Source organism: Microchirus variegatus (assembly GCF_963457635.1).
Source record: "Microchirus variegatus genome assembly, chromosome: 7".
NCBI classification, from domain to species: domain Eukaryota; kingdom Metazoa; phylum Chordata; class Actinopteri; order Pleuronectiformes; family Soleidae; genus Microchirus; species Microchirus variegatus.
The window spans coordinates 26,369,165-26,383,486 of record NC_139808.1 but is presented as its reverse complement, the minus strand read 5'-3'; the positions used below and the strand labels follow the sequence as shown (position 1 = coordinate 26,383,486).

At 44.1% G+C, this 14,322-nt stretch overlaps 1 protein-coding gene across 1 annotated transcript; it reads right to left on the bottom strand.

Annotated features, from left to right (window-relative positions):
• Positions 1–1,051: 1,051 nt before the first annotated feature.
• On the bottom strand, positions 1,052–12,462 carry LOC310929633 (inter-alpha-trypsin inhibitor heavy chain H3-like; the record flags this gene model as incomplete). Its single annotated transcript, XM_083892450.1, has 22 exons — positions 1,052–1,190; positions 1,309–1,420; positions 1,801–1,973; positions 2,065–2,266; positions 2,365–2,478; positions 2,651–2,689; positions 2,811–2,837; positions 3,013–3,173; positions 3,628–3,767; positions 3,848–4,033; positions 4,690–4,871; positions 6,539–6,664; positions 6,757–6,925; positions 7,006–7,122; positions 8,880–9,008; positions 9,109–9,219; positions 9,604–9,766; positions 9,984–10,088; positions 10,208–10,362; positions 11,775–11,798; positions 11,911–11,940; positions 12,346–12,462. The coding sequence occupies 22 exons, from the start codon at positions 12,460–12,462 to the stop codon at positions 1,052–1,054; spliced, it is 2,721 nt and encodes a 906-aa protein (XP_083748576.1).
• Positions 12,463–14,322: the final 1,860 nt, after the last annotated feature.

Sequence of the window (14,322 nt, the reverse complement as noted above, 5' to 3'; positions counted from 1 at the left end):
CAACGGCGACCGCGCGTAACGCGTCCAGTGGAAATCCAGGGTTACGCTAATGCTAATTGTGGCCTCGCTAGCTTAACTTTGGAAACAGGTTCGTCATGTTAGCCGCAAAAGTAGTAGCATGCTAATGCAAAATAAACATGTGCTCGCGTATTGGTGACTGGACACCTCGTTGTTTCAGTATAACACCATGTTCGGCGGTGAACCGTGTCAAAATGTCTCACCCACCGTGAGCCGACAGCCTCTTCACCCCCACCCTCTTCGCTCCACACAGCGCAGCTACTGCTGATGAGCTGCTGCCTGGTGTAGCGTGACAAATCAGTGAAAGTGAAAATCAAGGATGCACACCATCGGGCCATGCTCAATCCATATCCAAAATCTTCGATCTGACTAACGGTCAGCCTTACAGATAGATTTTGGGTGAAGTGGTTTTCCCATACATTGTGTGTGTGGGTGCAGCCAGTCCTGACTTGCCCGCTACGTTATGCATTTAGCACGTCACCGCTAACATTTCCACAAATCATCTTCTCGACACGTCACGTGAAGAATGTTTGTGGAGTAAAAGAGTGACAAAGAGACACCTGGAACACAGAGAAATTTTATCTTTGACCATCGAGGAATGAGTTTCCCACGACATTGGCATTTGTCTTTCAGTGGTTGTTTTAATCATTGGCCCACACTGCGAAAGAAAGGGATTTAAATGTAAGCATCGAGAGCAGAGCCACAGCATTTGTCACAAAACATTCAAGTATTCCCACAACAAATGTGAAAAGGAAGAAGTGGTTTGGCAGATTGGATAACAATCTGCTCTCAATGCATGGGTATGGGTTAGGGTTTAATGCCAGGTGTGAATGGGGCCTTTCACTATTCTTCCCATTCTCATATTTCCAAAAATGTTTCTCTTTACATAATGTGCTGTTCTGTCCTGTCGCCTACAGCTAATTATTGAAGAAGATTATGACTCGGATAACGGAGAAATTTTATCGACATATGAAATGTTCATTTCATTACATTTTGATGACGTCTTCGGTAGGTAACGATGTTTAACCTGGTTTTAGACAGTTTTGAAAAGTCCTGACACAACGTAGTCTGTCGCGTCTCCATCGATGAGGCCGGTTCCGTTATTGTGAATGAACCAGCAGGGAACGTTTTCCCCGTTCTTCACGTCGTTCCTGAAGTCTCTCTGCCAGCCTCTGTGGACGGAAAAAAACTGGATTAAAACAGAATATAGCGACCTTTTGGCTAAATCTCCTGCAACCCATCTGTGGGTCTCGACTCAGTGTTTGGGAACCACCAATCTGAGGCATGTACCTGGTCACATTGAGCTGCTGGCCTTTCACAAACATGGTGGCGTCCGGTTTCTCTGGGACTTCACCTGGACGCAGCTCAGACACCTCATATTCAATCCCGTGGTAGAACTGACCTGTAGGACAAGCCGATTCATGAATGAGTAAATATTCTCGAACCCTTTGAAGGGAAACTACATTTGGTAGTGTGTATTGTCAGAACTTAAATCTACTGTCCGTAAGTCTAAGCTTCTTGCTTTATGGAGGCCACCATCTTGCACCACCATGTTTCTACAGTCGCCCAAACAGACAAACCAGTCAGAGTGTGCTTTTTAGTATTTAAAGCAGAAACTCACTACCCAAACAAAGAAGGTCAACATCTTTTTTAGGGCTGAGCCACTGTAGTTCTCTGACGTGCTTGACAAAGGGATGTCAGAATAACCAGGATAACTCTTGAGCTGCTATAATCTTAAACCATGTGATGATCTACTTCCTGCTAAGAGTGTCATGTTTGTACCCAGCAGGCCGTGAACACCAGAGGGGAGGAGATGACTGTCCACTGTGTAGAAACCTAAATAGTCCCGATGGTACGGATGCTTCTCCCACACTTTGTGTAGCAGGATGACAAACTTGACCGAATCTTTCAGAGTCACCGTCAGGCTGCGATCCTTGGTCACAAGAAGATCCACACTGTGGGAGGAGGAGGAGGAGGAGATTATTCTGAACTGGTTAAAGGAAAATGTTTCTCTCACTAAGAGAAAGTGATGGTGCAGCCGCTCACTTGAGTCCTTTGAGAGAGGCAGAGTCCGACCACAGCAGTTTGACCCATTTGCTGTCCTGGAACACTGAGATGTCACGAGTGCTCACCTCCAGCCTCACCCCCAGAGTCTGGTGGACGATCCCAAACCGCCAGAAATACGTGTTAATTTGACCATCAGGAGGGATTTTCTTGTCTCCGATTATCTGGCCGTTGACCAAAATACCTGAGGGAAACGATATGTTCAGTCATATAAATATTCAAATATTGGTCAAAAAGAAGGAGACCAAGTAGTCTTGATGATGATCAGGACTCAGGACTGACCTGATTCTGGGTCTTTAACCAGAGAGAAAATGGTTCCTGGTTTGTCGTTAATGTTGAAGCACAGAGCGTCTTCTTTCTCTGGCAGCTCTATCATGAAATGAGGATCTCCGTCCACTGCAAATGATCACAATAACAGTAGAGGACAGACAACACTGCTAAGAGACAGCAGCCAAGCTCCTTCGCAGAGGATGACTAAAGTCAGCTTCTGAGGAACATGTATGTCTGTAAATAAACTTTCACAAAGCATTCAAATAACACAGTATGAGAAAAACAAAAAATGACTGACCAAAATATGTTGGTGATGGTGGAAGATAGTGACTGTACACTGGAGGGCTTGTATAATACCCTATATACAGGAATGATAAAACCAAGTTAGTTGGTGCAGTCCATTAACATAAATCTAGAAATCTTTTTTGCTTTATGGTAAAAACAAATGACCGTTTCACCTCTTCTTTCTGCCGCTTGTCTTTGTTCTGCCAAATAAAAGAAAACAGCTTATTACTTTCCACAGTTCACAGTGAAGCACGAACCACCACTGTTATAGTCGAGCAAAGAGAAATAATGTTGGAAAATATCAATTCAACAGCCAGTGGTGCAGGTTCATAATATAATAATAATAATACTAATAACGTTCATTTCCATCTTCACCTTCAGTCAGCTTGTCTGCAATAAGAGGGCTGTCTGTTCCATCCTCAGTCTCAGGCTTGATGACCACCATGGAGGTGAGAGGGGTGACGAAGCTGTACTTCAGAGACATGTCCAATGCCCTGGCTGTGGCGTTTTCCTTCTCATCTGAGGGACCACTCTTACTGCAGGAGTGACAAATATGGCTGTTTAAGGTTGCAACAAAAGGCAGTGGCAGTGAAATAGCGGTGAACCAGCCTGAGACACTAATAGGCTCTCTCCAAAATTTGACAAAAGGAAAAAAAAGAAAATTTTGTCCCAAATTTGTCAAAAAAAAAACATGTCCAATATTTGACAAACAACAAAATAAATAAATAAATAATTGTCCAAAATTTGACAGAAAAGTCATCCTATAGTATGTCGTCCAACATTTGACAAAAAGTTTTAATGTTTTTTGACCAAAATTTGACATGATCAATAATGCCTCTGTGCTCTGATGTAAAATCATTGATTTTCTCCGTGGACTTCGGTGCACGAGAGTCTGATTTTTTAAGAAAGTGGCGACACGTTCGTGAGCCATCATGGACTCAAGCAGACATAAATTTTATTGGTAGAGACCTTTAATTATTTCAATAATACCTCGTCTCCAGTAACTGCTGGATGGTCAGATAGGCCCACAGACGCTCTGTGAAATCCCCAAAGATGTACTCCTCATCTGGGTATATGTCGGTCCAGTTCACAGGATTGGCCAGACCCTGTGCTTTGTACTCCTCCTCAAACTACAGGGAATAAATGACGTCACCAAAGTAAATAACAGACACAGCAGTCATTTCTGCAGTTGTCTTCTTCTTCTTCTCACCCCCTGACCCATCACGTCCACCATGAAGTTGTCCAGGTCGTTGTCGGTCAGCCGACCAGCCACCACGATCTCTGAGCCGTTAAACAACTGGCTGAAGTGGTTTGTGGTCAACATATCCACTGTGTTGTCAGGATAACGCAGGTCCACCTCCAGAAGCAGAGGACTGGCAACTTCATCATAGAAACCCTGAAATAAAAGCACGCACACAAAGTTTGTACACAGGTTTTTACAGATGTTTTTAATTGTGGATGAAGGTGACGAAGCTGGTACAATGTGATTTAAAGAGATAATAAAGTATTTTTACTGACATATAGATTTCACTGCTGGTCTGCTACTTCCTTATTTGGTAACTCTGTGTTTATTAAAGCTCCCATAGAGTGGTCCTGTCGCACATATATGTGAGTTATGGAGGTCTACTTACATACATTAACTTGTTTTCATGGTCAAAAACCTCCTAGCTGCTTCAAACGAGCCGATCAAAATCTCTCCTCACTGAAGCTCTAGTCAGCCGCGCTGTTTCAGACTGAAATCTCACCCCAGAAGACAGACTGTGTTGTGATTGGCCAGCCAACGACAGCTTTCTCAACTGTCTTGTGATTGGCCAGGTACCTGTACTTGCAAAACTGTCCAACAATTTTGACAGGCTTCAACATGAGCAGGTAAATAACTAAGGCCAGTGCCCACTTGATGGTGTTTGGATAAGTTATTGGTAGAAATGTAACATACAGTTTATTGCACATCTTTCAAACGGTTTCCTTGACAGGCTTCAACCTTGACAAGTGACTCATAAAGCACTGTCCACAATGAAGAGAAAACTATTAATCATATTCTAAAGCTTTCACCTGGAGTTGAAGCGTTGCATCTGAAGCTTCGTATATTCTGCGGGCGAGCCCTTTGTTTTGTTTGCTCATCACGTCCAGGAAAGCGTAATCCACGCTGTTACCAAATCCAAGAGAGAACAGAGACATTTTCCCTCCAGTTGCAGAGCGCACATTCTCCTGGATATTCTGAGTGTTTGACTCTCCTTTAAAGTCACAGATACAACATACAACGGTTTAAAATCCTACATATACATATATATATATGTATATTTGTCTAAGGCTTCCACTTGAAGTCAGTTGTTTGGTAGGTTTAGGACAGCACATTTGGAAGATAACACAACTTCTAGTAGAGTTTAGATTCCGTTCCCGAGCCCGACCAATATTTCCCGCCACTATCCTCGGGTCAGGCCCTTGATCAAGCATTTGTATTTTTTCTCCCTCGTCGTGTCCGTGTGTATGGTATAGCACGTCGTATTGTGTGAAGGTGTAAAAACCTGCAGCCGTGAACGCGTCATTTAAAAACCAGGAAGTGTATCGTCATTAGCAACATATGCGTTCAATTACGGTTAATGTGTCGGGTCCGGGTCGGGCTCGGAGAAAACGTGCACAGGCTCGGGTCGGGCCTGATTTTTTGGGCCCAATCTAAGCTCTAACTTCTAGAGAAACAGGCATCTTGTGCGTAGTCAGCACTTGGTCTAATCCAGTGCTTCTCAATTATTTTCTGTTATGCCCCCTTTTGGATGAAGAAAACATCTCGCGAAAATCGTTCCCCCGGGTCCTATGTTCCCCGGTCTCATACAAAGCGGGGAACATAGGACCCTTTCTCTAAAAAAGGGTTCTATGTTCCCCGCTGTTCACCCAAAAGGACCCGGGGAACATAGGACCCTACCCCTTACCCTTACCCTAACCCTAACCCTAACCCTAACCTACCCCTACCCCTTTACCCTGGAGCTCCACACCCAGGCTTCCACAAAGTGGGGAACATCGACCCTTTTTTTAAAAAAAGGTCCGATGCTCCCCGATCGGGGAACATAGGACCCGGGGAACATAGGATCCGGGAAACATAGGTACGACCTACAGATAACAGAAGATACAGAAGATGACTGATCGATGCTGCTGGTAAACACACAGCTAATTACGATCAAGTGTTGTTTTTGGTCTAAGTTTGTGTCCCAAGTTACAGTTGATATAGTTGTGTGAGTATTCGAACAATTATTATTCGATTAATCGCAGATGGAAAATGCAAAACTATTATTATTGTTTCTTTTTAATAAAAAAAAAAAAAATCTGATTACTCGGCAGAATACTCGATTACGAAACTATTCGATAACTGCAGCCCTAGTAAGCTACATTAAATCGGCTAACATCAACGTTTACGTTAGCATTAGCGACTGGATACTCTCGGCTCAGATGCTGAATCATTGAGGACGTGCTGTTGTGGTACGCCAGTTTTACGGCCTGTTTCACTCTCCGTCTCCGCCATCGCGACAGCTGAAATCCGGGTGTGCGTCTGCTAAAACGGCCCGTGTGGAACAATGATCCCTGCGCCTGTGGAACAGGCTGCACGAGATAGAAATTAAAATAATATTCGAGGCAGAGTTTTTCGAGTTTAATCATTGCAGTCCTATGATATTGCCTACTTTTATTCATTCTTTATTTCGTTGAATTCATTAAACCGTCCACAAGCAAAGCACGAGCAAAGTGGCTTAAGAGCAATAGTTTAAAGTGTTCCTTTGTGATACGTGAAGGACGTGAATGCTAGTTGTGCCACACAAAAATAAGAAAGTCCTTACTTAGTTACTTCTAAACTAAGGTCCATAAAGCTCATCATTAAAATGTGAGTATTCACGTACAAACTCCAGTTACTCACCATCATTTGGCATCCCATCAGTCAGTAAAATGATAATATCAAAGCTCCTCTCAGGGAGCTTCTTCTCCTGCCTGTCTTTGATCAGCATGTTCACCGCTCTTAACACTGCGTCGTTGATGTTGGTCGCTGAAAGTAAAACATGCAATCGAGAGTCAAAATATATTGTTTGTGACACAGAAGGACAGCGTTTGGAGCCCAAGTCATATTTCTAAACTGACCTCCGTCGCTCTGGAGGCCCTCCACATATTTAATGGCCTCAGTTAAATTTTCTTTGGTTGCTTTGCTGAGTGAGTCCCTCCAGGTGTAAATGGTGTCATCAAACTTGATGAGGGCAAAGTGGTCGTCCTCGTGGAGGTCTTTGACGATTTGCAACATCGCCTCTCGTGTCTAGAAAGGGTCAGAGATCAAAGGTCAGAGGTACAAGTGTGTGCGTTGATATTTTTACAGTCGCCTCAGCAGTCGCTCACCTGATCCATCTTTCTCCCATGCATCGATCCGCTTATGTCTATTACAAATACCACATTTTTAGGGACTCTGCGCAGGTCAGGAGGCGCAAAGAAGTGGACAAAATACCCGTTCACAATCTGAGGGAAAGAGAATCACAAACAAATTGTTGAACCTCTTCTTCACGGTTGCCCCCGGGATCGGGGGCAGCGTCAGACGCAGCGACAAAAGCGTCATAAAACCATATCTAACTTTAACAAACACAGACATGCTGCATACCCACAGAAAGGTCAGAAACTCAGCTACCGGTTTAGAGGTTTAAAATGAGCTGTCAATCACCCTAATTGACCAAGGTAAGCCAGAGCTATGGCGCTGCGTAACTGAAGGTGCTGCAGAGCTGCAGAGTTGTTATACGCACCGCACACTCGATTATTTATTTTTTTATTTCAAAACAAGTAATTTTTAGACCAATATTGACATGTAAATAAAATTAAATGGGTTTTTAATAATTTGGTACCTAAGAAATCTCAAATGGCACAGATGGTGCCAAGCTGAGCCAAAAGTGAGAACGCCCAGACATCTCTTTACTAAAACCTCTGTAATTTCACTCTGCTTAATTTCAGCAGCATCAGACTTTACACAGCTCATGTCCACATGTTGTTACATGACCTCCATGTGTTTTTAAGCTCCTACTGCATATTTTAAAGGTGTTATTTGCTTTAAAATGCAATATTTTTTTAGGCGAGAGAAAAAAAAAGTCCTTCAGTTATGCTGTGTTCCATGTGCATTTACTCTGACACAGTGGCATCTACAGTGAAACGTACACCTCTGGTGGAATCTCACAAGTGTTATCTGATACCACATTGAGCTTGTAACTGCAGAGGTTTACTCTATTTAGTTTGGGCATGTCATTTTCGAGCAGGGACTCCAAAAAGAGGGTCAGGGAAGAAGAGGTTAAAGTAGACATATTAAACTCTATTTCTACAAGTTAACAGAGTTCCCTGGTGTCCTAATGGACATGTCTGTGACATGCTTTGGTAAAAATACCTTAAAGTGGACCTAGACCGGACGTTCCAATTAGCGCTGTTTTTTAGTGTTGTCTGCGTCATTACCTTGTTTATGAAGCCCTGAAGGTTCAAAACCAACAGTTCAGCCACTGCTGAGAACGATGTGTTTTATCGTAATCTCGGGCTCATCGAGATCTCTGAAAAAACCCGGTCCGGTTACGTAAACAGTTTGTGTAGAACTCTGTGCTGCACTGTGCAGACAAGAATAGAACACTTTGCAGACTTCAGATCTTCCGGATATTATTGCCCTCGCCTGCACTCTCGCGTTTTTTAGGGACAAAGCGGAGCTCTGCGAGACAACAATTCCAGGAATGTCTCATTGTGACTTAACAATGAGTGCGGAAGTCAATATCGAGTGTTTTATCTCCTGTACTTAGACTGAGGCGGACCACAGAAACATGAGTGAGGCCTCCAGAGTCCCAAATATAAGAATTAAAATGACGTTGGGTGGAGTTAGCCTCTGAAGAACGGGTTTAGTTACACTTGAATAAAACCTCAATGTTTTTTGACAAAGTTCAGGGCATGTTTATTTTGCATGCTTTTATTGTGATGATCTCCAGTGTAGAATGAGGGAGAGTTTATTAGAAAGCTGAAGATGTCACAGCGATGCAGGTCTGGAATAACGTCAGATATAATAATGTTCAGATATATTCAGTTTGTCAGGTTCTGTGAGACTTTGCTCAATCTCTATCAATGTAAAGTGCACAGAGAACCTCAAACTGGCACTGGTACCATTAATTTTTTCAGGAGCTTTGTCAGCCATCATGGCTCTGACAGCAAACCTCGCTCTACAGTTACATGTCATCACAGATTGTTGCTTGACAGCTGACCTGAAGGTCCCCAAAGCTCTTTCCTCTGTTTACGTCGTATTTGATGATGAAATCTCCATCGATGAGCGTTCCATCACAGTCTGGACACTTCCTCTGCTGCTCCATCGTTGGTGAGAAGGAGATATGTGCCTGAGGAGGACATGAACACAAAACGTAGTAAATGTGAAGACAAAATTAAAGGAAACTAATGAACAACCATGAATATTTGAAGGCCTTTCTTATTGCTCACCTTTTTGTCTGTGACAGTTTTCTCCACCAGGGGGAGCAGGTCATTGCTGAGGAAGGTTGCGTGTGCATCAACAAACAAGATGCCCTGTGGCTCGTAGATGTTTGCCATGATCTGTTTCAACACAGAAACAAATAAAACCCCTGTGACGCTTAGTGGCGGTATAACCAGAAACTTGTGGGTCCGTTGTTTTGCTTTGCTCACGTTGTGTTTAGCACAACTTTCCAGTGAGTGTCAGCTGATCAGGTCAAGTTAATCAAATCACGATAAATATCGGGCTAAAACACCATGACTGAGGTTTGTTGTCAGAAAATGTTTTATCCAACAACTATAGCAACGTTAGCAACTCTTGCTGCGTAATTAGCCATGACGGACACTGCCCTGCTAACCTAGCTGGCTACCACTAGCAACAAGTGTTAGGTCCACCCACTATCAAGTCTTAAAGTGACCATTGTGAATGAATTCAGCGTGAGATTTGAATCACGAGCAGAGACACACCTGGAATTTCTGCACCCGTGATTTGGGTTTAACTCGTGTTAGAATCTCATATTGGCCCAGTTTCCTCTGAAGCAGCTCCTCGTGGGTCAGAACGAAGGTCACGTTACTTTGAGCTGCGATGTTGACAGACACTGAAAACTTCTCCATCTTTCTCCCAGAGGCCCTGAAATAAAACACAGTCATGATCACTGTGTCGGTTTCATTCGTTCATTTTCTACCGTTTCATCCTCCACACGAGGGCCACTGGGAACACCGGGCAAAAGGCAAGGCTCACACCGTGGACAGGTTGCCAGTTTATTGCAGGGCCAAAACAGAGAGAGACAAACAACCATTCACACATAATGATCAATTTAAATTCATTTTCATCTTGACCGACTCACTTGACCAGTCCAGCAGTCTGTCCAGAGGAAACAGCTTTCTCGTACTGTTTCTTGGCTTTTTCTTTCTCCTTCACATCCCCAACATACACCCGACCTTCAATTTCCCTGCGAGGCACAAAGACGGACAAAGACGCCACAAGACAATAAAATTCAGCTTGTTTTCAGGAAGAAAAGTTCTGCGAGTGTGGAGACAGTGGAAGTTTAGAGTGTGTAGAGGCACAGACATGCTGAAGTTGGTGATGAAGGCCGTCTTGGGCAGGTCCACTTCAAAGAAGATTTCCTGCGAGGTGTTTGCTTTGTTCAGAGCCACGGACGTCATGACGGTGCGGGCGAAACGAGACGTCACAGTGCAGTCCACGGTGACGCTGTGAACCTCCACCTGACGCAGAAGGAGCAGGACATGGACACAACATGTTGGCTGCTCAGCAAAGACAATTTTGCATTCTGGTCAGTCAATCTCAGGACCTTTTAACTAGAGAGGACTCTGTACCATGTGTTGCATTCAATATAAGACAAATCAGACCGTACTGAACTCAACAAGCTACCCAGATCCTAGCACAGGCTTTGATCGTCTCCTGCCTTGACTACTACAACGCCCTGATAACAGGTCTCCTGACTTGTGCTGTGAAACCACTACAGATGGTCCAGAACGTGGTGGCCGCGCCTGGTCTTCAATCGGCCTACAAGGGCACATGCCACACCCCTCTGTTAACTGAGCTCCACTGGCTACTGTTAGCCGCCCGCGTCCAATTCAAATAACTGATGCTAGCCTACAAAGTCCTTCATGGGTATAAAGGCTTATGTTGCCCCTCGATTACTTCATGTGTCTTTCCACGCTGGTAGAATGACCTACGGAGTGCCACCAGAACAGGGGTGTACCAAGAGCATTGTCTGCCCTAGCACTTACCTTAACCCTTATCTCCTTCTGCACTTGGATCCACCCCGGCACCCTCACCCTCTGTCAGTCCACTCACTTCCTATCTAGTGGATTTCTTTCCAAGACTTCTTTTATGCAGTTTCTTCCTGTTTGGAAGTCACTTTGGGTAAAAGCTGAAAATCCTAAATGCTTCAATGTCAATGTGTCTTTCAGCAAAAACCAGTGCTGATACCAGAGTCTGACACAGATGTTTTTCTAGCCATTAAAGCCATTGAATATATATATATATATATATATATATATATATATATATATATATATATATATATATGTGGCAGTGGGGCTTGGTTAGAGCGACGGCTGCTGGAGAGAAGGGAGGAGTGGCTCAGCCGGTGATCAGACAGCTGGACAGAATCAGATAATCAGTCAGCTATATAAGCACGTTTGTAACCTGGTTCTGGTCTCTTGCAGTAGGCTGGGTCCACACACGGACAGAGAGAAAGAGAGAGAGAGAGAGACGGAGAGACGGAGAGAAGAAAAGTGAACATTTGCGGAGAAAGCGCAGCAGAGCGCGGACGCAGCAACTCTGTCTACCTTTGTTTGTTTTGGTTATTTCTGTTGCAATAAACTGGTCAATTTACTCACTCTCAGCCATCTCGTCGTCCTTCCGGAACCCCAGTGAGTGGAAAGCTCACAATATATCTTGGTGATTTGCACGTTTCGTAAATACCAACATAAAAAATGCATAATTTTTTTTATCCATGCATCAAAGGTTTTCTCAGATTTGGTGAATTGCATCCATTCGCCATGAAACAGGAAGCGCCCCATAACTTCGCCATACATTGATCGATCGCCTCGAAACTTCATATGTGACACAAGAGTCCCGACATGAACATCAAGCAAAATTATCTTACCGTAGCCTCGTTGGCGCTTCTTTTCTGTAAGAAAAACAAAGGAAAAACGAAGTATTTGAGTATTTTTCAGTTTATTTACAATATTGTGGTTTAAGCCAACTGAATTTCTGTGTGTGAATGCGTTTCTATCAAATACCTGCAGTGACCTGGCAGCTCCTCTCGTCGCCTGAAGCGCAAACACAGCAGAGTGAGTTCAACGGCCATGACGCCCCCACACAAGACAAACACACCCACACTCTACAGTTAAACTGCAGTAAATGTAATAGTGAAATATTTTACTAATTGTAATTATGGGCTGTAAAGATTCATTAATTATTAATCGATAATTAAATGAATCGTAGCGTTTGAAAACAAGCTCTTTCATATTTCAGCTGCTTGAAAGACAATCACTTGTTGACAAGTCGCCCTCCCATCTTAAGTCCTTGACTTTGAGGGAATTGGTCCTGGAAAGTACTCGCTAAAAACAAATAGGGACAGAGTTAAACTCAATTTCTGAAAAAGGTTTGGATTAAAGTCAGGGAACAAAAAGATCAGTGTGTGTGTGTGTGTGTGTGTGTGTGAGTGAGTTCACCTGTGGAGCTTCATGGTCCTCAGAGATGACCAGAGCTGCCCGGCTCAGACTGGGCAGCCAGAGGCAGACGCAGCCCGACAGCAGCAGCAGCAGATGAACACGCAGCAGTCCAGACATGACCAAACGTCCACTGAACACTAACTGACTTCAGTACTGAGGGGGAAAAAAGCTCTCTGTCCAGGGGGAGGGTCAGAAAGTGTGTGTGTATGTTGACATACAGACCTGAGCTCTGTGCTCTGGAGACCCTGAGGTAGAAATGCTGACGCATCATTGCACAACAACAACCGTGGATCCAATAAAACGATTCACAACACAACAACAAGTCCATTGTTACATTATTACTTCCAAAAAGAGCAAAAGAATGACGGCAACATGATTAAACAGCCATTTATGTGTTTGTGCTTTGTTTTTTTTGTTTTTTTTATTGCAGTACCAAGGTTTCACCACTGGGTGAAACCACTCACTGTAAGTCAATATTATTTTTTTCATTCATTTAACTCGATATAAATTAGAGATGCGCAATATTATCGTCTCAACATTGGTGTCGGCAGCAGATATTGGATTTAAAATGTATTTTTCGGATATTTGGCAAACAACGCATTTATTGAACATGGAACATAGAACCCTTTTTTAGAGAAAGGGTCCTGTGTTCCCCGGTCACATAACTAAGCGGGGAACATAGGACCCGGGGAACCTAGGACCCGGGGAACATAGGACCTGGGAACATAGTTACGGTCCCATGCATTATAAGGAACGTAAAGGCCAACATAATATAAATACTGTGCAACCTCATTAGGCACAACGCAAATGTTTCCATTTTCGATTAGCCACGCCACCGGGCTGACGCTCACAACATCTAGCTACACTATGAGGTTGCACAGTGTTTGTATTATGTTAGCACTTCCCCGGATTTCCACTGGACACGTTACGTGCTGCGGTTCTGCTTCGACCTCTGCCCGGCGTCAATCCCCACCGGGCGCGTTCCAGCAGCGGCCTTGGGAGCCAGTGGTATACACAGAAGATCGCCTGATAATCTCGAACGAGTTTGTGAGATCCCACGATAGACTGAGCGTATAAAGGAAACAACAACATTCATTCTCCGACGTGGAAGAACTGTTGATCTGGTGTCATAAATGATTTTATGTTTCCCCACTTCAACTCCACTTTAACGGTCTCTCGTCGTACATTATGACTCTCCGAGACGCTCTGATTAACTGACCGTTGACCTGGTAGCAACGGTCACGGCGTAATGTTGATGTTAGGTGGTGATAGGCTATATGACCTGCATATTGTGTTTTATTTCGAAAGGGGGGGGGGGCGGAAGTGTTTTACTTTGAGTCTCTGTCGGACTTCCTGTCTGGTGCGATCTGCTCTGTTGAGATTTTTACACGGTTCAGCAGCAGCAACGGCAAGAATAGAACTGCTATGTATCGAAAGACGCTTCTTTAACTCTTCTTCTTGCGTCCGGTGGAAATGCTGTCATTGATTAGAACGGAAGCGATCAGCAACGGCGACCGCGCGTAACGCGTCCAGTGGAAATCCAGGGTTACGCTAATGCTAATTGTGGCCTCGCTAGCTTAACTTTGGAAACAGGTTCGTCATGTTAGCCGCAAAAGTAGTAGCATGCTAATGCAAAATAAACATGTGCTCGCGTATTGGTGACTGGACACCTCGTTGTTTCAGTATAACACCATGTTCGGCGGTGAACCGTGTCAAAATGTCTCACCCACCGTGAGCCGACAGCCTCTTCACCCCCACCCTCTTCGCTCCACACAGCGCAGCTACTGCTGATGAGCTGCTGCCTGGTGTAGCGTGACAAATCAGCGAAAGTGAAAATCAAGGATGCACACCATCGAGCCATGCTCAACCCATATCCAAAATCTTCGATCTGACTAACGGTCAGCCTTACAGATAGATTTTGGGTGAAGTGGTTTTCCCATACATTGTGTGTGTGGGTGCAGCCAGTCCTGACTTGCC